General features: G+C 42.0%; 3 protein-coding genes across 6 annotated transcripts; 2 read left to right on the top strand and 1 right to left on the bottom strand.

Moving 5' to 3' along the window:
* The first annotated feature begins 1,423 nt into the window (after nucleotides 1-1,423).
* gfi1aa (growth factor independent 1A transcription repressor a) lies at nucleotides 1,424-5,405 on the top strand. Of its 3 annotated transcripts, none has more exons than XM_062403558.1 (7): nucleotides 1,424-1,514; nucleotides 2,565-2,784; nucleotides 2,940-3,134; nucleotides 3,616-4,028; nucleotides 4,223-4,360; nucleotides 4,519-4,684; nucleotides 4,798-5,405. In XM_062403558.1, exons 2-7 carry the CDS (start codon nucleotides 2,673-2,675, stop codon nucleotides 4,974-4,976), a joined length of 1,203 nt encoding a protein of 400 aa, XP_062259542.1. In that variant the 5' UTR covers nucleotides 1,424-1,514; nucleotides 2,565-2,672; the 3' UTR covers nucleotides 4,977-5,405. The 3 variants fall into 3 exon arrangements, with proteins under 3 accessions (XP_062259542.1, XP_062259543.1, XP_062259541.1); XM_062403559.1 differs by lacking the exon at nucleotides 1,424-1,514 and adding an exon at nucleotides 1,848-1,993 and having other exon boundaries at nucleotides 3,628-4,028; XM_062403557.1 differs by lacking the exon at nucleotides 1,424-1,514 and adding an exon at nucleotides 1,848-1,993.
* A 543-nt stretch (nucleotides 5,406-5,948) lies between these two features.
* rpap2 (RNA polymerase II associated protein 2) lies at nucleotides 5,949-16,085 on the bottom strand. Its single transcript, XM_062404196.1, has 12 exons — nucleotides 15,962-16,085; nucleotides 15,749-15,794; nucleotides 15,432-15,546; nucleotides 15,031-15,129; nucleotides 14,878-14,943; nucleotides 14,096-14,184; nucleotides 13,769-13,804; nucleotides 12,487-13,597; nucleotides 11,663-11,769; nucleotides 11,137-11,217; nucleotides 8,908-8,976; nucleotides 5,949-6,234 (listed from the first exon to the last, which is right to left on the bottom strand). Exons 1-12 carry the CDS (start codon nucleotides 16,005-16,007, stop codon nucleotides 6,090-6,092), a joined length of 2,010 nt encoding a protein of 669 aa, XP_062260180.1. The 5' UTR covers nucleotides 16,008-16,085; the 3' UTR covers nucleotides 5,949-6,089.
* Nucleotides 16,073-22,978, top strand: glmna (glomulin, FKBP associated protein a). 2 transcript variants are annotated; one of them, XM_062404200.1, is made up of 19 exons: nucleotides 16,073-16,154; nucleotides 16,446-16,542; nucleotides 17,432-17,557; nucleotides 17,646-17,759; nucleotides 18,042-18,150; nucleotides 18,252-18,537; nucleotides 18,672-18,771; nucleotides 18,888-19,069; nucleotides 19,186-19,239; nucleotides 19,586-19,616; nucleotides 20,386-20,475; nucleotides 20,573-20,614; nucleotides 20,743-20,816; nucleotides 20,913-20,997; nucleotides 21,115-21,224; nucleotides 21,559-21,622; nucleotides 22,052-22,184; nucleotides 22,450-22,520; nucleotides 22,605-22,978. In XM_062404200.1, the coding sequence occupies exons 2-19, from the start codon at nucleotides 16,489-16,491 to the stop codon at nucleotides 22,701-22,703; spliced, it is 1,824 nt and encodes a 607-aa protein (XP_062260184.1). In that variant the 5' UTR covers nucleotides 16,073-16,154; nucleotides 16,446-16,488; the 3' UTR covers nucleotides 22,704-22,978. The 2 variants fall into 2 exon arrangements, with proteins under 2 accessions (XP_062260184.1, XP_062260185.1); XM_062404201.1 differs by having other exon boundaries at nucleotides 16,074-16,154; nucleotides 16,463-16,542.
* Nucleotides 22,979-23,034: the final 56 nt, after the last annotated feature.

Here is a 23,034-nt window from a genome sequence, read left to right as displayed (position 1 = left end):
GAGTGAATCACAATGGCTACTTCTGACTCAATCAGGTTGCAACAAAATCAAGACAATGTTCTGACAGGCAGCCGTGCTCTGTTCTCCACTCATCGACATTCACACACATGTGGTAGGAAGGCTTCTGCCTTTGGTGTATTTTAAACTATGAGGGGCTCCCGCAGTCTCTCTCTGACCCAAACAGGGCTCGAGGTTGATCTTGAGAACATGAACTCAGGTCTTTATTTAACCACGCGGCTGTGATCTGCACTTTCGACAAGGTAGAAGCAAAGAAGCAAAGCGATCAAATACAAGAACGACCCTCCTCTCATCCTCCTCCCCCCTATCAAATTGATCACAGACCCCCCCCCCCCCCCCCGTCATGCACGCCGAGGAGGTGGCGGCGTGCATGACAGGGAGGGTGGGTGGCTGTGGTAGCCCTGATAGTGTCCTTTTTCTACCCTGTGTTTGGTTTCCTGTTCTGAGTCAGTGTGTGACTTTGAGTTTGAACCGAACGCTGTCACATCAACAGTGTGTCTCACTTCAGCTTTTCTATTTTTTTGTTATCAGAATGCACTCAATGTCAGACAGCAGCTATAGCCCTCAGACCAGTCCTATTTATGACAATAATAATAATAAGTTTATTTGTATAGCACTTACCTAAACAAGGTTACAAAGGGCTTCACCCAAAAGTCCGTGGCACAACTAAGAGGACTTTAATGACGACTTAGCTCAAATGAACACGTGTTTAAGTCTTTTATTAGAGTGAGCAACTGAGCACTAGACCGAAGGGTGAATTGGATTCTCTCTCCGTGCTGTAGGCTGCCCCAGGTTGGAGTGATTTTGAGATTAACTAAAGTTGAATCTTTAAGATGTGTGTTAGTTTAGTCTGACCATCTGTTTTTTTAACAGGAAACCTTTAGTCTGATGGTGTCTTTGCTCCGAAACTGTGAGGAGGAGAGACCAGCAGTTCACCTTAGAAATTTGAGTTTGCCAAATTTTAAGGGCTGATTATTATTTTTGACCCTTTTCAGTAAGAAAATGTATCAACATCAACATGCTATAAAAATAGTAGTTTGAAAAATGTGTGACTTTCAGTAGGGGTGAATGCTAGATGAGGAAATGAAATTAATTCTAACAGGCAATGCCACTGATTTGCTGTTGCTTTATTCAAATGTGTAAAGATTGTGGCACCTGTCTGGAATCTAATCAAGACAAGAATCAGTGGTTTTGTTTGCTTGTCATGGCTGACTGACATGGAAATTAATTTCTTAAGAGAGAGAGGGGAGGAAAGAGACTTAAAAAAAGAGAGAGAGAGAGAGAGGCAGAGAGAGACAGAGAGAGAGAGGCAGAGAGAGGGAGAGAGAGAGCGAGAGAGAGAGGGTTTGTGTGGTCTCTCTCTTCAACCTGTGCCTGGTGTTTAGACTTTCAGACTCCAGGCGTACAGACGTCAGGCCAGTGTGTACTTGTGTTTGTGTGTGTGTCTGCGTCTGTGTGTGTGTGTGTGTCCTCAGAGCTGCAGGATATATTCGTGTGTGAGTACGGGACATGTGTTTAAAGCTTTATACCTCTCACTATCTCGCCGCGCTTTGCTTGCAGGTCTCTAAACTTACTGCAGCTGCATCAAACAAACTCTGTTCCCACATCTGACAAAAAAAACAAACAAAAATCGATGTTGCTCTGCTTCAGTGAGACCTTGAACACCCGGAGAACCAAAACGTGCGCAATGATTTGGTCCTTGACAGATTTCTACTGGCACCTGTTTTCTTAAACACATAAAGTTTCTTCTGCATTTCTTTAAGTGGACTGTGTGTGTCTGTGTGTGTGTGTGTGTGTGTGTGTGTATGGGGGGGGGGGGTATTAATGATGTAAAGCAGTACAGGCTGCAGTCTGCGGGTAAACTGAAGCAGTGTCACTGTAAAGAGATACTCCAGCTCTCCACCGGCAGGCTGTTGTGCGCGGCGGCCGCGCGCGTCTCATTAACAGGATCATTTTACAAGCGTCAAACAAACAGGTCATTATCCATCACAGCCTGCAGCACCACAGCCCGCGAGGGCACAGACACACGCACTCAGCATGTCATTGTATAGTCTTTACAATCGCATATGGTTTGATGGGACTCCAACATGCCCAATGTTGCTCTGGTATCTTTAATATGTGTATCAGAGTTTTAGTTTGGATTTATCTCAATGTCTTGTTGATTAAACATTTCTAACTGTGCCATCTGCTTAGAAATTGATATGCGCACATAAGAAACACTAATTGCAGGAATAAACGCTCGTAAAAGTTATAGTAGATCGAGGGATCGTTACTTAACCCATTGTATCCTATTGACAAAGCTCCTTAAGTCAGATGCTTACAAAGTGTCCCTGTTTAACTGAGTCTACAACTCTGAGAGCGCCATTAAAGATATTCAATATCCTCTCCTCAATCCCATATTTGCCGGGACCCTCAGAGTGGATTAATAGGAGGTCCTGCTTTCGGCCACCTGCACCGCGACACCTGGTAAACGGCACTGCGTCTTTGCACATGCGTAATGAGCTGCCAAAAATCCCAACGCCCGTCTCTCTCTTGTCAACCAATAGTGTCCCAATCTGTCCGGAGTTAAAGTCAGTGCCGGGCGCAGACGGGTGGAGTGAAGTTGAGGATTTCAGACCCGATCAGCAGCTCACACCGACTGAAGGAGAACAAACATGCCGAGGTCTTTTCTGGTGAAGAGTAAACGGGCCCACAGCTACCACCAGCCCCGCTACTTGGACGATGTCTACAGTGGGCTGGATTCTATCCTGGCTCAGGCATGCGTGGGTAAGTTTGACTGTGCGTAATTACGCACGAAAATGGTTGAATTGTGCAAATGACAGAGCGATTTAACTTCATAAAAATGATTTAATTCAATATCAAAGTAAAAAAAAAGTTGTTGGTTAATACAAGTCAGTAAACTTGTTCTCTGTTTTCACCAGAAACCAAATCTCAGGCGGAGAACTTGGAGCCGCATGAGGATGTGAGCGCCGGCGCTGACAGTCTGTCCCCCAGGTCTCGGCTGCTGTCTCCGGGTTCGCTGTCCTCCAGCTCCCCGATGAGCTGTGAAGGCAGCGTGTGTGACCGATCCCCCGACTGTGATTTCTGGCGTCCCCCGTCTCCCTCCTCGTCACCAGGTCGGTTCAAATATTTCTTAAAGATTTTTTCTATTTTAGAAGAGTCAGAACAACTCAGAAAACTTTTCTAGAAGCCTGTTAATGTCATAATTATTAAGAACCCCTTAGTTTTAAGTTGCAGTTAAACCGCATCCAATGAGTGTGTATACTCACTATGGCATAGTTGTTATGTTCTAAAAAAGGAAAACAAAGATCAAACTTATTAATTTTAAGATCTGTGAGTCCATTGCTCATTGATGGACCTAATTTGTTCTTTAATCCGAATTGAATAACTAATTTCAGGCCAAGTATCTTGTTAATCTTCACCTATAGCATGTTTGTAAGGTGCGACATTTTGATGCAGAGATTTGAGGGTTTTAATCAAATACATTTACTTAGCCGCGTAAGGCCCAGTGCAGATTGTAAATGATACATTTTAAGACATAAACTTCCGCTCGTCAGTTTGCATGCAAACTTACAATACGTCGACATTCACCCCCAGATTCACCCCCAGATTCAAAGTGCTCCACTCCAGCAGCGGAGGACGGCCACCACTTCAACATCCCCCTCTTCCCTTACTCCTGGTCGGCATACACCGGCTCCGAGCTGCGGCACCTGGTCCAGAGACCCTACCACCACCACCACCAGGGCCACAGAGAGCCGAACTCACCCGTCAGCATCTATGGACCAGAGGACAGCGGCACCGAGCAGCTTTACGCACAGCGAGGTCCTGTGGCCGGATGCTACCAGGATTATTCCTCAACGGCCCAACACATCCGCAGGATGCGGGACTCGGAGGAGCTGTATGTGGATGTAAAGCAGAAGCCCCCAATTGCGGAGATAAAGTCTGAGAACGAGTTCATCTGCGCCAGCTTCGAGTCCGATGGATCATACAAGTGCATTAAATGTTACAAGGTTCGTTCATTGAGCTACACGTCAGAGATGTTGATTATCTTGTATTATTGATTATCAAGATATTATATTATTAATGAAACATTTATTTGTGGATAATCTTCTTAAGCTAAATTGTGTTAATCCAATGTATTAATTTCAATTTTTTTAAACATGTATTGTAAGTGTAAATATAATTCATGTTCATTTCCCTGTAGGTGTTCTCCACACCTCACGGTTTGGAGGTTCATGTGCGGCGGTCGCACAGCGGGACGCGGCCGTTTGAGTGCGGGATCTGCGGGAAAACCTTCGGACACGCGGTGAGCCTGGATCAGCACAGAGCGGTTCACTCACAGGTAGGCCCCGAACTGGAAGCTGCTCAAAGGCCTCAGGGCCGCATATCCTGACGCAGAGCCTCTGGATGACAGTTCTGCCATCAGGAAGTTCCCAAAAATATTTATAATTTTAGATCATTTCTACCTTTAAACTTAATGTTTTAAATCATTTTTGTCAGGAGAGAAGCTTCAGCTGTAAAATCTGTGGCAAAAGCTTCAAGCGCTCCTCCACACTGTCCACGCACCTGCTCATCCACTCGGACACGCGGCCTTACCCGTGCCAGTACTGCGGAAAGAGGTTCCACCAGAAGTCAGACATGAAAAAACATACTTTCATCCACACAGGTGAGACACTGCGCACCCAAAGTCCTCGTAAGTTTCACGTTTAAAGGCCTCGCCGTGCGTAATGCGTAAAAACTGCCTCCATGTGACCCTCGGCCTTTTTGTTCCCGTTGCAGGAGAGAAGCCGCACAAGTGCCAGGTGTGCGGGAAGGCCTTCAGTCAGAGCTCCAACCTGATCACGCACAGCAGGAAACACACGGGCTTCAAACCGTTCGGCTGTGACTTGTGCGGGAAAGGCTTCCAGAGGAAAGTGGACCTGAGGAGACACAAGGAGACCCAGCACGGACTGAAATGAACTCATGTCGACGCTTTATCGAATCCTGCACTTTTAATATTATGACCATAAAAAACGGATGCTCCTGATTTATTTTATTCTATTATATTTCACTGTTTGTTGCATTTTCCCCTATTCCTTCGAAAACGTAGTTCATTATCTAGCCTGAGATATTCTGATAAGTTTTATGGAAATTTTACTTTATTTATCGAGTGTTTTTAAATTATTAATATTAAGAGTTGAATTATTTTAAATGTCCACATTCTTTAAAACAAGAATTAAGCTGTTTAAATGTTGTCAATGTATGTGGAGAAATTGAAAATTGACTTCTGAAGCTCAGCTGTTAGTTGGTTTCAGTTTAACTAAATTTTAAGAAAATGTTTATCATAATTTAATAGTTTTTAAGTTTCGACCCACAGTAACACATTAAAAAACGGAATACATTTATCAAAAATCCTTCTGTCTGCCTCCTCTGATTGTTTGTTCACTGTAAAAAAACGAGAAGCTGTGTTCAGACATGCAGGGGCCATCAATCACATCCACAATCTACACGACAGCTCAAAGTTATATCTCCACTGAAAGAAAACGTTTTGTTGCGTGCGCCACCTGTTCCAAACCAAATATTTTCAGTAGCATACCCATATAACAAATGGCATAATGGCACCATAAACCCTCATGTGAAGGAAGTCTGCAGAAATAGCGTCACGTTTATTGCAGCAGAAGTTTCTTCCAGCACAGCAACAAGCAGCAGTGGGACGACATGACGGTTTCACTGGCGGAACGCTGGGTGTGATTTATTTGGCCGTGCTCGGGGAAGTCTGGGATCTGATTTGCTCATATCTCTTGACAGATTGTGTACATACAATAATGTTGAACCGCAATATCAACAGACTCCACGCCTACATCCTAGATCAGATTGTGGCGTGATGGACTTTGTGTCATTTTCATGTTGGATGAAGAACACATGGAGCAAAAAAGACACAAGCTTTCGTCTTTACAGTTTTTAGAACCAAATTTATTTCAGAAAAATAAACATTTCAGAAAAAAGTCTGGAAAACACATTTACAGAATTCAGTTGGAAATCTGACATGACGATTAATTATTAATCTGTCCATGCCTTTGTCTGTGTGTGTGTCAGTGTGCTGGGGTTTTAAACAGCCGGACTAAGTTCAACAGATCCTGCTGTTGGAGACTGAGCTCTTCCATCATCGTGTTCAAATACGCCACTGATGCAGTCATCTCAAGGGCCTCTCTTACCACCAGAGACACCTCCGACAACCTGGAACACAGAACACACTCTATTATACACAACTGTGTGCTGAGCATTATATGTGTATGAATGATAAACAATAAAGATCAACATAAATGGACACAGGCTTAAAATTCACACTTTCAGTCAACAAGGTTCACCACAGAATCCAATCAGCAAAGTGCCGACCAGGGTTCATGTTGATTTACAGAGTCATAAAACACTTTGTTTAACATTGTGAGTTAGGGGCGTTTTTTCACTCTTTCCAAGGGAGTCATCATGGATCTTGATGAAAAAAAAATCTGGCCTATTTTTAGGGAAGTGATATCTTTGAGTGTTTGATATGTGGTGCAGCTTGATTGAAGTGAAAAAGGCTGTTGGGCCGTGGCTGACGTATGTGCTCTAGTTTTGAGTCTGTGCACCACCTGAATGGATTTAAAAATGTCAACTCTCAATTCAAAGTTGATTTAAATTAAATCAAGGGGTTTAAGAATATATAACATTGAGAAGAGTTTAACTACAAGTCAAACTCTTTTTTTCTGCAATGAACATTACAGAGTGAACAACTCCACTTATCAGAGATATTTCTAATCACATCAACATTTTGTATTAACTCAGTCACAGCTTATCCACATTCATTTAAAAGTCCATTACCAGGACCTCTGTTTTTCAGCCCATACCCTTTTATATAATGCAGTCCTATGTCATCACAGGACTCCTTGGCTTTAGGAGGGATAGATTTGTGTTAACTACTGGAACTCCAGCAGCTCAACACTTAAGGTGTATTGTTTGGGTTTAGGAGAGACCACAATGTAAATTATGATTCTGATGTAAATTTACCAGGGGCCACTGAGGGAGTCATAAATCAGAGAGGGCCGAGCATCAGGTGAAAGTTTTCCCACCCGGGGCAAAATACCCATTTTGCTTGAATGTATACAGAGGAACTACTGCGTGTGTTTGTGTATTTAACTAGTAAGTGCACAAGGCTCTCAGGTGGAGATAAGTCTCGGAGGTGTATGCGTGTACTCAAGACGGGAGCAGCACGGAACTGTCCATGAGCCAAAACAGCAAAATATATAACATTACCCTTTTAGATATTTCCGTCATTTTAGTTCCCCCTGTTTTCTGAGGCTCAAAGTGAACTGGACAGTTGAATTGTAATGTGGATAATTCCTTTTGTGTGTCCGCCTTATTTCTTTACTGTAAAGGTCAAGACCAAAATAAATAACCCCTCTCTAAACAACTTCCATCGACTCATCCTCTCAACTAAATCAACCACTCTCGATTGTTGTTTACCTGCCGGATTAAATCCAGTTTGGAACCTTTCTAGCTGATCATCACTCTCCTCACCCTTCCTCCTCCTCCCCCGCCCCTCCTCCCCCTCTACCTGCTCCATCTACCTCTGTGGAGGTGCACTGCTGGATAATCTCCGGTTCACCCCGGGGTCTAGTGTTGCAGTGGGGGTATCCATTATTCAGCTGGCCTGGACAAAAGATGCCAGGCTAGCTCCACAGCTGCCATGCAGCAGACAGATAAGACAGCACACCAAATAATTCATGATGGAGGAATGGAAGGACGGAGAAGCTTGAAGTTAAATAGGAACTAATGAAATCATTGAGTACCAATGGGACATGTGACGAAGAGAATACATGTTTCCAAAGGAGTTAAATATCTCAGACGTATAAAATGGAAGCGAACTGACATGAAGCCGTCACATGGCTTCTCCTCATGCCACTGACAACAACTAAACATGTAAAAAATACAGTACGTTTAGTGGCTGGATACAATTTGATCTAAAAAACAGTGGTAAACATTTCTCTCATCATCAACAGTTGACTTTATATAACCCCTGCATCAGGTTGAAGTCATTAAGCACAGATAACAAGTCTCAAACTATTCTGTTTCTATTCATAATTTATTCCCTGAACATTACAGAGTGTTAAAGATTATTATGTAAAATCATTTCTACTTGTGTCCCAAAAGAATGATTTATACAACACAAACCACTTCAATTTTCAGGGATTTCCAATCACAGCAAAATTTCATATTAACCCAGTTTGTCCGCATCAATTTCAAAGTCCATTAACAGGACCTCTCTTTTGCAGCCTATTCATTTTTATACAATGTATTATTAAGCCATCACGGGAATCCTTGGCTTGAACAATGATATGTGTAACCTACGATTGTTTGGGTTCAGGAGAGACCACAAAGTAAATCATGATTCTGATGTTAATTGACCAGGGGCTGCTGAGGGGGTCATAAATCAGATAGAGCCGAGCATCAGGTGAAAGTTTTCCCACCCGGGCAATTTAAAATATCTATTTTGCTTGTGTGTGTGTGTGGTTGTATTTAACTAGTTAGTGCACAAGGCTGCTTGTGTGTGCCGTCTGTCCTGCATCACGGATCTAGAGAGGGGCAATCAGGTGGAGATAAGGCTCTGAGGTGTCTGTGTGTACTCAAGACGGGAGCAGCACGGAACTGTCCATGAACTATCAGCAAAACCTAACACACACAGACACACAACATATGGCTGGATTTCCTTGGAATTCTTTTTTTCCCTGTCTCCCTGCTTCTTCTACGACTCGGGCAGTTGAGCAGTAGGCTGTGCAGCTGTCATGGAGCACCCTCACAATGATGGAGTAACACACACACACACACACACACAAACACACACACACACACACACACACAGAGTAGACTTACAGATGTAGAAGCACCAAAGCAATGAGGGTCCACTCTGGAGTTTTGTGGATGATGTTTGTGTTGCTGAACCTGTGGTGTTGAAAGAAGAAGCAACAGGTCAGTGCTGCAGATTAAACTGCCGGTCATAACATAACTCACTCCGGGCAGGTGACAAAAATGACCCACTTCTGATGTTAAATAATCATGGAAAAATAAATGTGCTTGAGAGCCAAACAAACACCACAAACATTGCCTGCAATACTTCAGTGATGTATGCTGCTGTGACAGCTCCGTGTATATTCTATGGCTTCAGCCTCTTGTCAGCGGGGCCTCAGAGAGAATTCCAGGAAGCCGGACCTCGGAGGTGTTAACTCTGCTGCTCGTACAGCTTTTAAATCACTGACACAGAGATTTAAATCAACAGCAATCCTGTTGAAAACATCCGAACCAGCCGATGGGAGTAGGCAGTATGGTTCTACAGGAAAGGTTCAAGTTAAATTTTTAAATTAGGGTTAACTAACCCTAACCCTAACCCTTATTATTTGATTCCTACTTTAATAAAGCACTATACTTACTACTATTAAAAAGGTATTTATTATATTTCTATTAAGTAACAAATCTGCACAAATTAAATGTTCTTAAAAGGAGTTTTTAGAGATATCAAATGAGGAAAATCACAAATTCCAATAATGAAATTTCAGGGTCTTGGTGTTTAGAGAGATGACAAGGCTTAATAAGGCAAATGTTTACAACAGTGCTGCATGTATGTAATTAACAACACATATGACACATGTATGTAAATCACAGTCATATAAAAAGTTATGTACATTCTGAAATTTAATCAATCAATTTATCTAATTTTATTTGTATAGCCCATAATCCAAAAAATGTTCAGGGTGACCCCCGCTATCTGTGTGACAAGTTTCAAGTAATTTTACTGTGACAAACTGGCAAAGAAATAATTTCAAGTACTTTTTATGTTGACATTTTAAAAAAAACTAAAGGGAAAGCCAGCTTAATTTGTATAATGGCATCCAAAACTTTCCAAAATCTTAATTTTAAAAGGTTTATGAAGAGGCAACAAAGAATTTTCATTCTTGTTTAGGATATCACGTTTAAGATTTGTGAGGCCAGCATGACCTTGGCCTTTGGATCTCAAAGTCAATTAAGTTATGTTTTCTTGAGATATCACGTTCACAGGAACGGGACGGGCGTACGGACAACCTGAAAACATTGTGCTTTTGGCCACAAAAGCATTCAAAGGCTCACAACAAATTGATGACTCCTTTTGTTGTCGTTGTTCATTCAAACCTGTCGGGGGCACCGGAGTTCTTAAAGTCTTCCCACAGTGTTGAGGAATTTTAAGAGCCCATGTTGGGCTTAGTGCTTTTCAGTAAAGATTATTCTTGATGGGCCTGATACGCCTTGTTTGTATTATTTAGTTTCTCAACAAAGTTTCACCAACTAACTGGTTCCCCCACACACAGTGTTTACCATGATGTAGAGATTAACAGATAATAATGTTACACAAGAAATGCAAGACAGCCACAAGATAAAAATTGATAAGAGTAAAACATCCTCCTCTGGCCTTGTTTGCAAAGGGGAAGGTTCATCCTAACTTTTAATATCCCATTCCCCTACTGCATGAGCAATGCCATTTCTACCTACGGCTGTGTTTAGAGTTACCAGTAAGCATGATGACACATACTTAAAGAAATGGATGAGTGAGCTGACCAATCAGAGCAGGCGGGGGTGTTGGTGAGGTGGGTAGAGAGTTCAAATGGAGCTTTTCAGATAGAATGTGCCTTGCAGTGTACCGTTTAAGACAAATAATGATAAAAAAATATAAATGAATATAAGTATATTCTGATAGACAACTAAATGAAAATTATAAACCTGAGGCAGAGCATGTTAAGATGCACTTTAAATTAAATTGATTTGTTAATATCTCACATGTCACAGCAGTGAAACAGTGAGCAGAACAGCCCTACAGTGGAGGCCTGCAGACAGACCGTCCCACAGAAATCAGGCGTAGCTACTGGTTCTTCGATTGGTAATGGAGCTGATGTGAAACATGATGATTTGTCTCCTACAGATGTTGAATATTACAATTAAAAATCAGAGTATGGTAAGTAAGAAAAACCTATAGCATTAAAAACAAATGCGTGTAAGGACAGTTGACGGGTGTCCTAGTGCAAGTAGACTGGCAGGCCACAGGGTGTATGGGAGTCTGTGGTTCGCTGTACTGACCTGAACGTCTTGACAAGGTTGTTCAGGTCAGCAGAGACGTCACTCATGGTGAGATGCAGCGGACCCAAAATGTTTCTGAGACTGCCAAACACACACACACATACAAGAAGACAAAGAATAAAGAGACAAAAACAACAGGGACAAAATTTGATTTTAGTGTGAATGTGATTTCAAGCTCCTTTGCCCGCTGTTCATTAACTAAATGCACTGTCCAGTAACTGATGGGGCCTCTGAAGGTGAAGACACTTTATAAAGTGCTAACATTTGATTAATATATGTAATCAAGTGGTTCAATTTATAAACATATTGTCACATGTTTGAACCTTGTATCTCCTAATGGAAAGAAATATGATTTACCAGTCAAGATAGAAAGAGGACCAAAATAATTGATTGTTCAAAGTTGAGAAAGCCCATCAATACACTGCCATGGACTTTTTAGATGACTATAGGTGTCCAAAATAAAAGCAAATAAATGGAAAGAAATGCAGTAGATGCACATAGCCGAAAGAAACACAAATATACACACCAATTGGTGAGCTTTTCCACTGTGATGTGTTTCTGGATGAGGTGCTGAGATTGAGAGTCAACAAGTGGCAGAGCTCGGTCTGGTGTGTCCTGGTCCTGGTCTGTCACCTGGTGGAAGAAAACCACATGTTAGGACTCAGCATGGGGCCATTTCGTGTCAAATTGCCTAAAGTCTGGTCCCCATGGCCCCCATTTGAATGCAATTTACTGAAATAAGATTCCACCATGTTGCATATTTCTTTGAAGACACTATCCAGCGAGCTAAGAACCCGTCAGCAAAGTACACATTGTGAGGAGTTAGTAATGTGATGCCACTTCAGATAAGTAATGATGTCTCAACAACAACATAGAAACCAAAGACCAAAACATGACACTGTAAAATCAGACCAATTTTAAAACTGCTACAATCATTTATAATGCATTATTTTATATAATGGGGATAAAATACTGATTATATAAATATGGGGCGGGCAAATCTTTAAAAAGAGATGAGAAACACTTCTTTGATCTATATTTAGGGAGAAATGACCAGTAAAATACATTGTTTGTCCAAAAAGATAAGATTTTGTTATCATATATGAGACACATGAAATCATCGTCAGGTTTTTCTTCCCAAAGGACCAAATCCATGTGAAAACTTTCAATAAGATCTGTGACAGTGTGATGATTAGACAGGGAATGACCCTATATCAACACAGTTAGTGCTGCACCAATCAACTGTTTACTCATTATGTTTTCAATATAGTTCCTCCATGAGACCAGAGTCTTACAAAAAGGGAGCACCAGCCACAACCCTCCTCTCATCCCTCCTTTTCCTCCACTAACCTTGTTGTCATTGGGAGTCTCTATCTTCTCAGGCCACATCCCTTTATAAAACTCCTTTACTCTGAGCTCCATCTGCTCTGTCTCCTCCCTCAGTTTCTTATAGTATAGAGCTGCTGTTGCTGCATCAGCCACTTCACAATCCTCTACAGGGGTCTCATCCTCCAAGTCATCTTCATCCAGCTCCTCCTCTCCGTCATCCTTCTGACTTTTTAGACCAGCGAAAGGAGAGCCTTGTGAATGGTCAGCCCCATACAGGAATTTTAAGGTTTCCTCCGTGCTCCATTCCTTCAAGGTTCTTCTCAAACACTCGAGGAGATTCAGCCGGGTGGGGTCGGGTCTGGGTGCAGCCGTGTGGTTCTTGAGTAGATCTCGTAACCCCGCTGCCCCTTTCTTACTCATGCCCACCTGGATGATGCCGAGTCCTTGCTGGGGGAGCATTGTTGTGCTGCAGCTGCTCTGATGAGCGGTGGTTAGTGTTGAAGAGGAGAGGGGTTTGTTTCCTGCCGGGGGTTGAGAGTCAGTAAGTGGAGGAGAGATGAGCAGTGTTACAGGTTCTGCCTGTGCAGGTGTTGAGTCAACACACAGGGAAACTGTTTGAGGGACTGTGTCAGACAAACTACAAAGATCAATCTTAGCTGTAACATCTTCCACATTGGGTTCCTTTGGCGAGTCTTTTTCCTCAGTATTTCTTACATGCAGCTTTCCTGCATCAGCTTTATTCTCCGTTTTCAGTGCATGAAATTCTTTCCCTTGATCATCTTCTTTAATTTTTCCCTTCTCTGCTTTTTGACTTTGATGACGCTCGATCTCCTCCTCATCCCCCTCTCTGCTCTTTTTCTCTCTCCTCTCCATCTTCCCTTGTTTTCCTTCCTCATCTTCATCTGTGCGTTTAGGCAGGGCGCCCCAGTGCACCCTGCGACCAGGCCGCTGCGACACAACGCTGGAGACGAAGTCCTGTTCTTGTTCCACGTCACTGGTGTCGCTGTGGTCACCAGTAGCACAACCTGGTCGGGAGCTGTCAGGCTGCCCGGGCTCAGCGGTCAGCAGATTCTCAACGTCCTCCTCTTGGAGACGCCTGTCTGACAGAATCACCACCTCACCAGAGCTCCCACTGAACACACACGTATAAGGCTGAATTAGTAAATCTGTCATAAAGTCTTAATAACACTTAGAAACATCTAAAAATACTATTTATCGTTAGTAGAATCACATCTGCAACAAATCTTATATATACTGTCATTTACGATATTCTTTACAATCTAATATAAACACTGAAACATACCCATCTCCTCTCATCAGCAGTTTAATTTCTTGAGGGCTGTCAGGAATAAGGGAAGTGAACACATGACCTTATTATACAGAAATTGATTATATATATGATACGTTAAATTAAAATCAGATTTATTGATCCAACGTCAAGGAAATTCACTTGTCACAGGAGTAGATAGTGCAAATAAGGAAGACATGTTAACTTGTGAAAGTAAAATAGAATAAAATGAGAGCAAATTAAAATATAGAGAATATACACATTATAAAACCTATATCTATAGACGGAATATGTAATGATCAGGTCATAGTTGTGTTTTAGGGAAGAGACAAAGCAACGTACCTCTCATGCTGCCTGAGCCAAAGAGGAGTGTCTGATATTTGTAGTTCAAACTCCTTCGAGGCTTTGTAACAGAAGTTACTGCAATAACACTAAACACAAATAGAAAAGGGTTAAATAATTTCTTCAGATATATATATATATATAATATATATAGTGATGGTGAGATGACGCTTCATGAAGCATTGACGCTTTCCATCCAATTGGTTCACTCATGGGCCGAAGCCTCATGCTGCTTCATTTGCTCTACTGAACCATCAAGTCGACAATACATGTAAAACAGGCAGAGTGATTATAATGAAACCATGGCTTTGGTGTGTGACGCTCTGAATTGATAAATGAATGAATGTTTGTGACGCCAATACATAAATTATGAACTCATTAATATGGTGTCTGTCTTTATGATACAATGGCGGTGTCAAAAGTGAAAGTGAAAACAAATTGGGCAGAGGGTTGTGATGTGACTGTGCTTATGTTACTAGGGATAAAATTTAACATGTAAAATATAGACAACATTTATCTATTTTTTTTTAAATATACAACTTTTCCAGTCCTTTTTTTTTTTTTTGCAAACAAACATGCAATAAAGTCCCAAGTTCACACAAGGGGGGACCCATTGAGTTTCGCTGCCCCTTATATTTCGATTTGCACGCCAAACCCGCGAACCATTATCTGACTCAGTCAAGTGGTGTGGCCGGCTCGCGATGCTTTGAACGTCACCACATGTCATCAACACAAACCTAGAGATGTGTACATATATTTTACACACATTTAGCAGCACTTACCTTGCGCTCTGTAATGTCGTATACTTTATTGGTCTTTGTACAAATTTTATACCGTTGAGTTGGGATCTAAGTGAACAGTAGAAAAAAGATATTAAAACGCATGAAACACAAACAATCTATTAGGATTACAAAGACTGATTCAAAGGCTCTTACCTTGCCCAGTTTATTTGGACATATGGGATAACCACAGAGTTTAACAATCACTCTCTCCTCTATAGCGTCTTTGTAATTAGCTGAAGTGATGAATTTGGCCTGTGAAGAAAAGAGAACACAACTATGTCACTTTAAAGATGAACCTGTCGAAGAGTGAAAAACTGAAGATGAAGATAAAACGACACTACATAAAACAACATGGGAACCATATTTCAAATCACTGTAACTTGTTTCTTTGACTTCAATCCCAGAATGAGAGACATCACCCTGCAGGACATGGAGACACTGAAATCTGTCTCGGAGCTGGTGGCACGTCTGGCAGGTGGTTATGGGTTCGATGTGTGTTTGGATAAATCCTGGACCTCCTTCATAGAGAACTACTGAACTCGGGAGATACGTACACAGTCAACCAGGAAGTCCTCAGCCACACTGTCGTCCAGGAGACGCTCCACCACCTTCAGGGCTCGACTCTCCAGGTCCAGCCTCTGCCTCAGCTTCTCCGTCACTACCTCCCTCCTGACGTCAACACACATCACATGCATTGAAACAGTGAACAGTATTACTTATTGGTTACTTTTATGACAGTTATCTCTAGAATATAGATTATTAATTGAAAGGTTTACAACTATACTCCAATCTGAATGGATTGTGTATTAGGCAGTGCGTTAGCTTGAGGCAGCTCGGGTGAAACATTAGCTTGAAATAAGAGGTTCCTCACCTTCTTGCTTCTTCTTCACCAGTCCTCGCTTTCTCGCGTTTTCCACCTGCCACACAGTGAAATGCTCACATGTTCAAAACAAGTCACTTTGTGTTTAAGCTACAACACGAACAGCTTTGGGACGATATTAAAACTTATTTAGCGTTAGCATGACTTGTGTGATTATAAAGCTAAATATTCATTTGAAAGGTAAACTGATGAGTAGAAACAGACCATTTTTGGAGGTTTTGTGAGATGTCCTCCTCTGCTGCGTCTCCATGATGTTTCTGTTTTTCGGAAGGATTTCAACTTTGACCCGTGACGTTTATTTCCCTCTACGGAAAGCGCGAAGGGACAACCCAGCCCTTAGCACCGGTTAGCACAGGAGTGAGTGAGCGTGGTGGTTCGTCTGTGACAGGTTGTGTCGGTGGGTGTCTGTTGTCGCGTGAAACATTATTATATGTGATGACAGTATTTACTGTTAGCGACTGTGTTTGGCTCATCATGTTAGCCTGACGGAGCTTTGTTTCCATGCTAACAGCGAAGCTAATGGTGGTTATTTGAAACTAGCATCTTTCATCTCCTCCTGTGTTTATACTGTAGAACAAACTCAGGCTCATCTGACCTGGATCCTAACTTCACTCATACGTCCACACATATTACTGCTGATTCCGCCATTAGATAACGATCGAGTGTGTAATTTTACTCTGATGTGTAGTTTGTGTGTTTGTTCAGGAGGATTGCTGTGTGAAGATAGACACATGGAGACAGCAGGGATGGCTCTGGAGCAGCTCAGCGATGTGGTCCAGAGATGTGTGAGTGCACCACACACTCATCCGTCCACCCACCGGCACACACCCCTCCATCTGTCTAGGGTTCACTCTACACATGTCACCCTGAATCAGTGGAGCCATTTCATTTAAGAGATAGAAGAGATCTGAATGCATTTGTTCACTGAGCAAAACCTGCTCCATTCATTCAGGAATGAAATAGAAACAGGAATGGCCGAGATTAGAAAACCGTGATTTTTAAATACACAACATTAAAAGAACATTTACGCAGAAACGCATACAGCACTCATGGAAAAGTTCAGCGCCTCTGACACTGACCCCGCCCTTATGGATATTATGTGTTACATTAATGCACATGCCATTGACTACTTGCACATCTTTTGCACAATCTTTAGCTTTTTTTATACTCTTCATTTTATTGTATTGCTTTTTACTTATTTATCTTGTACTTTAGGTTCCCGTCTTCATTCTTCCTCATTGCGTATTTTTTATCTATTTTATATGTTTGTCATTCACCAAAGCAAATTCCTTGTATATGGAAGAGGTACTTCGATGTAAATCTGATTCATATTCTGAGATTGGAAACAGTAGTTGACTTAACAATATTTCATTGCAGCGTTATATTCTTAATTTTTCTCTAGTAGCTCCAGAACAGCTACTTAAGGTCCTAAATTGACCTTGAGGTCTTAATTGATATTTCACTGACTGCTGCAGTTTATTTCATCAGAGAAGGAGTTATATTTATGAAATATCAGAAAATAGTGCTGAATGTTTCTCTTGCATCAACAATCCAGAACCTTCAAGGTATTTTAATATGGAACGATATAAACCAGCTAGGACCAGTAAATATTTGGCTTTTTTCTTAAAAAGTGACTGTGGATAATCGATTTGGAATCTTTTTCTTTTTTCACAGCAAGCACTCCCTGAAGATAGCTACACCGCTGAGGACCATAACGTCTTCACTGTTGCTGGGCGAACCTGCATCGAGGAGGGAGACACTGCACAGGTCCTCAGTATTGTCCTGGACGAACAGAATCAGGTACGCTGCTCCCAGCTAAACGTTTCAGAACCAGTGTTTGTTTCTAAATGTGTAGCTCTAAATTACTCTTTTACCCTTCTTTCTGTAGGAGATAGTGAGATGTATGGGCTGGAATCTGCTGCCTCCCCTTATTCAAGTATTATTGAATAAAGACAACCGGAACCTTCCTCAATGCCTCGCCATTTTCAACCACCTGCTGAAGGTCTGCTTATCTGATCCATAGATTCCTCACAGTGTCACCGTAGTGAAAGTGATCTGTCCAAAATATAGATTATAATCCAATCTAAAACACCGCCAAACCAATGAGTGTGTAGATGTGTAATGGTCACATATTGTAGAAAGTAAGATATCCATGTTTTTGATTGTAGCAGATTTACGTGCTAATTAAAGGCTTCGAAAACGTTGACAAACACCGATTAAAAGAGATAAATATGAGCCATTTAATGTCTTGAGTGTTGAGTTTACAGTCTCTTTGATTTAACAGACTTGCAGACCCAAGGAGCTACTGATTGGTCTATTGGAGCTGCTGGAGCAGGACGACCCTGTCACCATTGCAGAAAGTCTCCATCTGCTGTTGACCCCTCTACAGAAAGGTAGGAAACATTTCTTTAGATCTACACTTTGATATTCATGCGATCAAACTCGTACAGAATCCGTTTCATGGTTCCACCACCTCCACCTCTCTTCTTCTTAGTGCTGCTGTGCCTGGGCGACCGCAAGGCCTCGTCTCTGGGCATGACCCTGTCCTCTGTGCTGGACCAGGTGGCCAAACTGCCTATACCTCACACCAAGGAGCAGGAGGAGGATGACGTCTTCTCGCTTTGCCGCTGCTGCACCGACCTGACAGCCTTTGTCAGACCCTTTGTCCTCGAGGTCAAACAGAACCTGATGAACGACGAGCTGAGCGAGAGCACGAACAAGCTGACGATCGGGCAAGACATCGATAAAGAAGAGGAGCTGCGCACGGAACTTCTGAAGTTGTGAGGGAGAAATTTGAAATGTTTCACAATTCAGACTTTCAAAGAGAATACATTATCTCAAAATACATTATAAGAAGGTGCATAGATATCATAATGGTGTCCTGGTTAAGTAAACGTGTGTTTCTGCTCTGCAGCTGCATGAAGAGTCTAGGTCACCCGTTGTTGGAGGCACATCTCAAAGATCCTGACACTCTGCCGGTGTCTCCTCTCAGGACATTTGCCTCAGAGATTATGGTATAAAACATCACATGAACCGCAAACATATTTACTATCATACTCTGGAATGAGTGGACGTTGATCTGTCACTTCAGTTGAAATGTTGCGATGGGTCACTTGTGTGTTTTGTGCAGAACACCCTCAGTGCTATCGGAGAGCCCCTAACCAGCCTTGTGTACCAGCCTCTGCTGAGGAGGAAACAGGTTCTGGGATTCCTGGAGGAGGAGGTGTGTTATCCTAAAGAGTCTTTGGCGAGCCTCTCTCACCTGGTGTTCGTCCATCACCTGGCGGCAGATACCTTCCCCTGTGTCTTCAGGTAAGTTGGTGAAAGTATTAGTTTCTTCCGACTTGGCTGAACAGGGACAACACAGATGAAAGTTCACACTCTGTGAATAGATGGATTGTTTCCTAACTCCCTCTTTGTCTTTCCAGTCCCGTGTTCTCTCTTCGGTGCAACATGGAACACATCTGCCTCCTCTTGTCCAGGTGAATATAATCTATTTTATGACATATTACTACATTATATCAGTACAATGCCATAATTTAGCAAAAACTGGTCACAGGAGTAAAGTTACACAGAGAATTTCTCTAGAATGATTTTTCCTTTACACATCGAAATGACTCAACCCATTTTCTCAGATTTTAAATATAACATTTACAATGTGATTCTGTTTAGTCTATTAAAATGTGTATGTTTTTTTCTTAACCATAAATCTGCCAGGGACTGTGGATGAAAACTAGCCTGCATCGCTAAATCTGACTTAAGTACACATGTTTAAGTCCCTTCTAAATAAATACACATGAATATTTGTTATGTTTTTTTTGGTGTCAGAACTGAGGAGACCAGGATTCAGAAAGGATTGGTGAGTCAACCTGAAAAAACTGAATCAAAGATGAGGGTTGTTGTTTTTTCTTTTCAGTCTTGCGAAATTTCGGGATGTGGTTCCCAGGTTTTAGGAAAGTAACATCTACAAACTGACAGAGCACTCAGAGAGCACAGACCTCCACCAAGGCTGATTGGCCACATTATCACTATTTGCACATAGAGTACATGTATTGAGATCAGATGCATCCGGATCTGCACGGTTCATAGATATTAGCAATCTACACATTCCTGGTTTTTCATTAAGATGTCTCGCAATGTTGAACACTGAAAAAGTGTCATGGATCTGCCCCCTTAATGAAATCCGGCCCAAAAGTGAATGATTTCTTGGTTCTTACCCGACCTTCACCAGGTTTCAAGAAAATGGGCTTGATAGCTTTTGCTTATTCCTGCTAACAGACTCACAAACAAATGTACAAAGGAAAGATGAAATGAAAAAGAAAACCTTGGCAGAGGTTAATAAAGTCTTGTAACATCCTACAGCAGTGTATTTGTGTTTTAGAACACGTGGGCTCACCAGCCGCCTCACGAGGCTGTACCGCTCACGCAGCATCAGAGAGAATCACTGGATAGAAAAGAAGTGGATAGAAATGTGGTGTTCCTTGACCTTTACCACTGAGGGTGGAAACAGAATGTAGGCCACATTTATCTGTATCAACAGACTCCGTCCCCTGTACAGTGAGTAGGAGGACGTCAGCTGTCAGTGTTGGAAGTGTGAGTTTGAATCAAGTGTGTTTCGCGTCACACAGGAGCTGTATGAGAAGAGTCTGGTGCGGGTAGAGGACAGCAGCCTGACTGCTGATCTGCTGGAGATCAAATCCTTCCTCACAGTCCCTCAGGTGAACACAGTCCTCCACTCACATTCATTCAAACCTCAGCTTCTACTCTGATGTGATTAGAATTGTGTGCGTTATTAATTTCAGTTTTCCTTTTCAGAACTTGCTGAAGGTTATGACACTATGTCCAAGGAACGATTTGGTAAGTCTTAACATGTGTAACTGCCGATATTGGTTTTAGCAGTGACCCTTTTTTCTACAGGTGTATTAAATGTAGTTTAAGCCCTCTTTGAAAATCGATATATATGAATTTTTCCTTCTTGTCGACAGAGAACTAAAGGTCTTAAGGTGTTCCAGCTGAGCGTTGACAAATTTGACACTGAAGCCAAGTATAATTTTTTCCAGTAAGTGTTCACCTTTCCTCTTTCGAACTCATCGGTGAAGTCTCTCTTTGTTCCGCCCCTCAATATAAAGAATTTAAACCGGTAACGTTTTCTCAGGTACATGCTGAAGACCAGTAAACACTCAGGACTCGAAGGCTACATCATCAAAAACATCAAGAACCAGATCGAGTTTGCATTGAAGGTGAGTTCAGCCTCTTTAGATGTGACGGTGTCTGTTCGATTTGGTTGGTGCAGTAACTCTGAGCTAAACGTCAGTGTGGTCAGTCCCGGTGACGTCTGTCTTTGTCTCTGTCCTCAGCCGGGAAACAGTAACACCTGGTTTCAGGGGGCTCACCTGCTCCCTCTGCTGCGTAAGGTCTTCATTCTCCCAGACGGACCAGAGACCGACCTCCTGCAGTACCTTGACAGGTCAGCACACAAACACACTCTAACACTCCTCATTTGTTTTATAAACTGCACAGGTGGATGGAGCCTATCCCAGCATGGAGGCAGGTGAAATAATAAGCATTTGCTGATATCACAAGATCCTGTTAAAGGAAATTGTCTAAGTCAGAGTTATTGTGTTTCTCTCTGCTGCAAGAACTGAAATGTGAACCGTACTATGTTTAATGAGATACACAAAACCCTTACGTTTCCATAATGTTAATGTTTTGAAGGATGTTGCTTCAGAATGAAACAGCAGAGGATTTAGTTTTTGTTCTCGTATTAACTTTCTTGCTCGTCTTATTCTCGTTCTCTTCAGAGTCATGGAGTCGCTGAACCTGCTGCGTTACCTGGTCATCCGAGATAAAGTGACTGAGAACCAGGTGAGAACAAGAGAGTGGATATGTTTCACCCCTGAGCCACAAATAGGGTTTATGGTTGATTTGCAGGATCTTAAGGTCATGGATGGATATCTGAATGGACCGGCTGGGCACAGAAACAGGGATCAGAACCTCTGTATAATAACATTTCTTTTTGAAATGACTATAAAGAGATGGAAAACTAAATGAAAATAGATTTAAATGGACAAAAAAAGAGATGCATATCAATCAAGCATCAAAACAAAAATAGATGCACACTGAAGAAAAAGGGATGCAAAGAGACACGTGTAACTGGACACAGAACAACCACAAGAAACTTTTTCAGCCTTTCACATTTATTCACCAACATAATTATGATTCCAAGTGTGTATAAGCTCCAGGTCGGTGGAGTCTTACATGAACTACTCTCATAATGGTCTTGTGTTGTTGCAGACGGGGATCTGGACTGAACTGTATAAGCTCGAGGACACGTTCATGAAGCCTCTGCGTGTTGGTGTGAACATGTCGAGAGCACACTATGAGAGGGAGCTGCACACCACCGACACCAAGAAGAACCGGGCCAAAGGTCAGACCAGTGTTTCCTCATTTATACTGATGATAATTTTATCTATCAGATCCACCTTTCTCAAACTACTCCTGTGCTTTTTCTTAAAAACAACGCAAATGCATGAGGACAGTAAAATATTACCGCCTCATATTTCATCGTGTTAAAAGTGTTTTTTTAATTCACATAGTCTGCCCTAAAACAAAATAACCTCGGTCATTGTTTACGAAATACGCATCCAGCATAAATGAGAAATAATTTTCCTCACATCACGTGTTTTCCACAGAGTCGTCGAAGTTCTCTTTGAGTGTTGGTGACGAGAAGCTGCCAAACGTGACGTCGGAGTCCCAGATTCAGGTCAGCAACGGTTTCAGATATATCCCATATATAAATAGCGTTTGATTGTGTTCGTACAGTTCTAATGTCACTGTGTCCTCTCAGGCTCTGCACTCGGCCCTGCACACGTTTGACATGATCGAGAGCGTGTTGGTGCGGATAGAGGAACTCGTCGATCCGGTGGAGAAATCTGTAGCGTCTTAGTTCAACCGCTACAACGTTCACCTGTCAACTCTCCTGTTGATTTACTTTGTTTAAATTAAATGGTTGATTTATTTCAGAGTGTTTAACCATCCAAATGGTTCAAGTTGTCAGCGGGTCTGCTGGGTATTTGGAAATGGTACAGTAGTCAAGTGTTTCAAACTCTGTTTCTAAAACAAACCAAATAGAAAGGAAGGTTTTATTATGTCTGTTATATGTATTCAAACTTTTGTAATCATGCAAAAAGGTTAAATAAACTTCTGTACTCTTTATTCTAAGTGCAACATTGTTTATTGTCTTAAGGGGAGATTTGCTGTAATGCTGGAGATGGCTG

Source organism: Platichthys flesus, chromosome 14, assembly GCF_949316205.1.
Source record: "Platichthys flesus chromosome 14, fPlaFle2.1, whole genome shotgun sequence".
Classification (NCBI taxonomy): Eukaryota; Metazoa; Chordata; class Actinopteri; order Pleuronectiformes; family Pleuronectidae; genus Platichthys; species Platichthys flesus.
This window is presented reverse-complemented; position numbering and strand designations above follow the sequence as displayed.

What these genes read in the sequence shown, in the direction of transcription:
- glmna (XM_062404200.1), top strand. Translation starts at nt 16,489, where the DNA reads ATGGAGACAGCAGGGATGGCTCTGGAGCAGCTCAGCGATGTGGTCCAG. An exon ending in GCGATGTGGTCCAGAGATGT is followed by an intron (nt 16,543 to 17,431) that starts GTGAGTGCACCA and finishes CTTTTTTCACAG; the next exon opens with CAAGCACTCCCTGAAGATAG. An exon ending in CCAGGATTCAGAAAGGATTG is followed by an intron (nt 19,617 to 20,385) that starts GTGAGTCAACCT and finishes CGCGTCACACAG; the next exon opens with GAGCTGTATGAGAAGAGTCT.
- rpap2 (XM_062404196.1), bottom strand. Translation starts at nt 16,007, where the DNA reads ATGGAGACGCAGCAGAGGAGGACATCTCACAAAACCTCCAAAAATG. An exon ending in TGGCTCAGGCAGCATGAGAG is followed by an intron (nt 13,805 to 14,095) that starts GTACGTTGCTTT and finishes TATTCCTGACAG; the next exon opens with CCCTCAAGAAATTAAACTGC. An exon ending in GTGGAAAAGCTCACCAATTG is followed by an intron (nt 11,218 to 11,662) that starts GTGTGTATATTT and finishes TGTGTTTGGCAG; the next exon opens with TCTCAGAAACATTTTGGGTC.
- gfi1aa (XM_062403558.1), top strand. Translation starts at nt 2,673, where the DNA reads ATGCCGAGGTCTTTTCTGGTGAAGAGTAAACGGGCCCACAGCTACCAC. An exon ending in AGTGCATTAAATGTTACAAG is followed by an intron (nt 4,029 to 4,222) that starts GTTCGTTCATTG and finishes ATTTCCCTGTAG; the next exon opens with GTGTTCTCCACACCTCACGG. An exon ending in ACATACTTTCATCCACACAG is followed by an intron (nt 4,685 to 4,797) that starts GTGAGACACTGC and finishes TTCCCGTTGCAG; the next exon opens with GAGAGAAGCCGCACAAGTGC.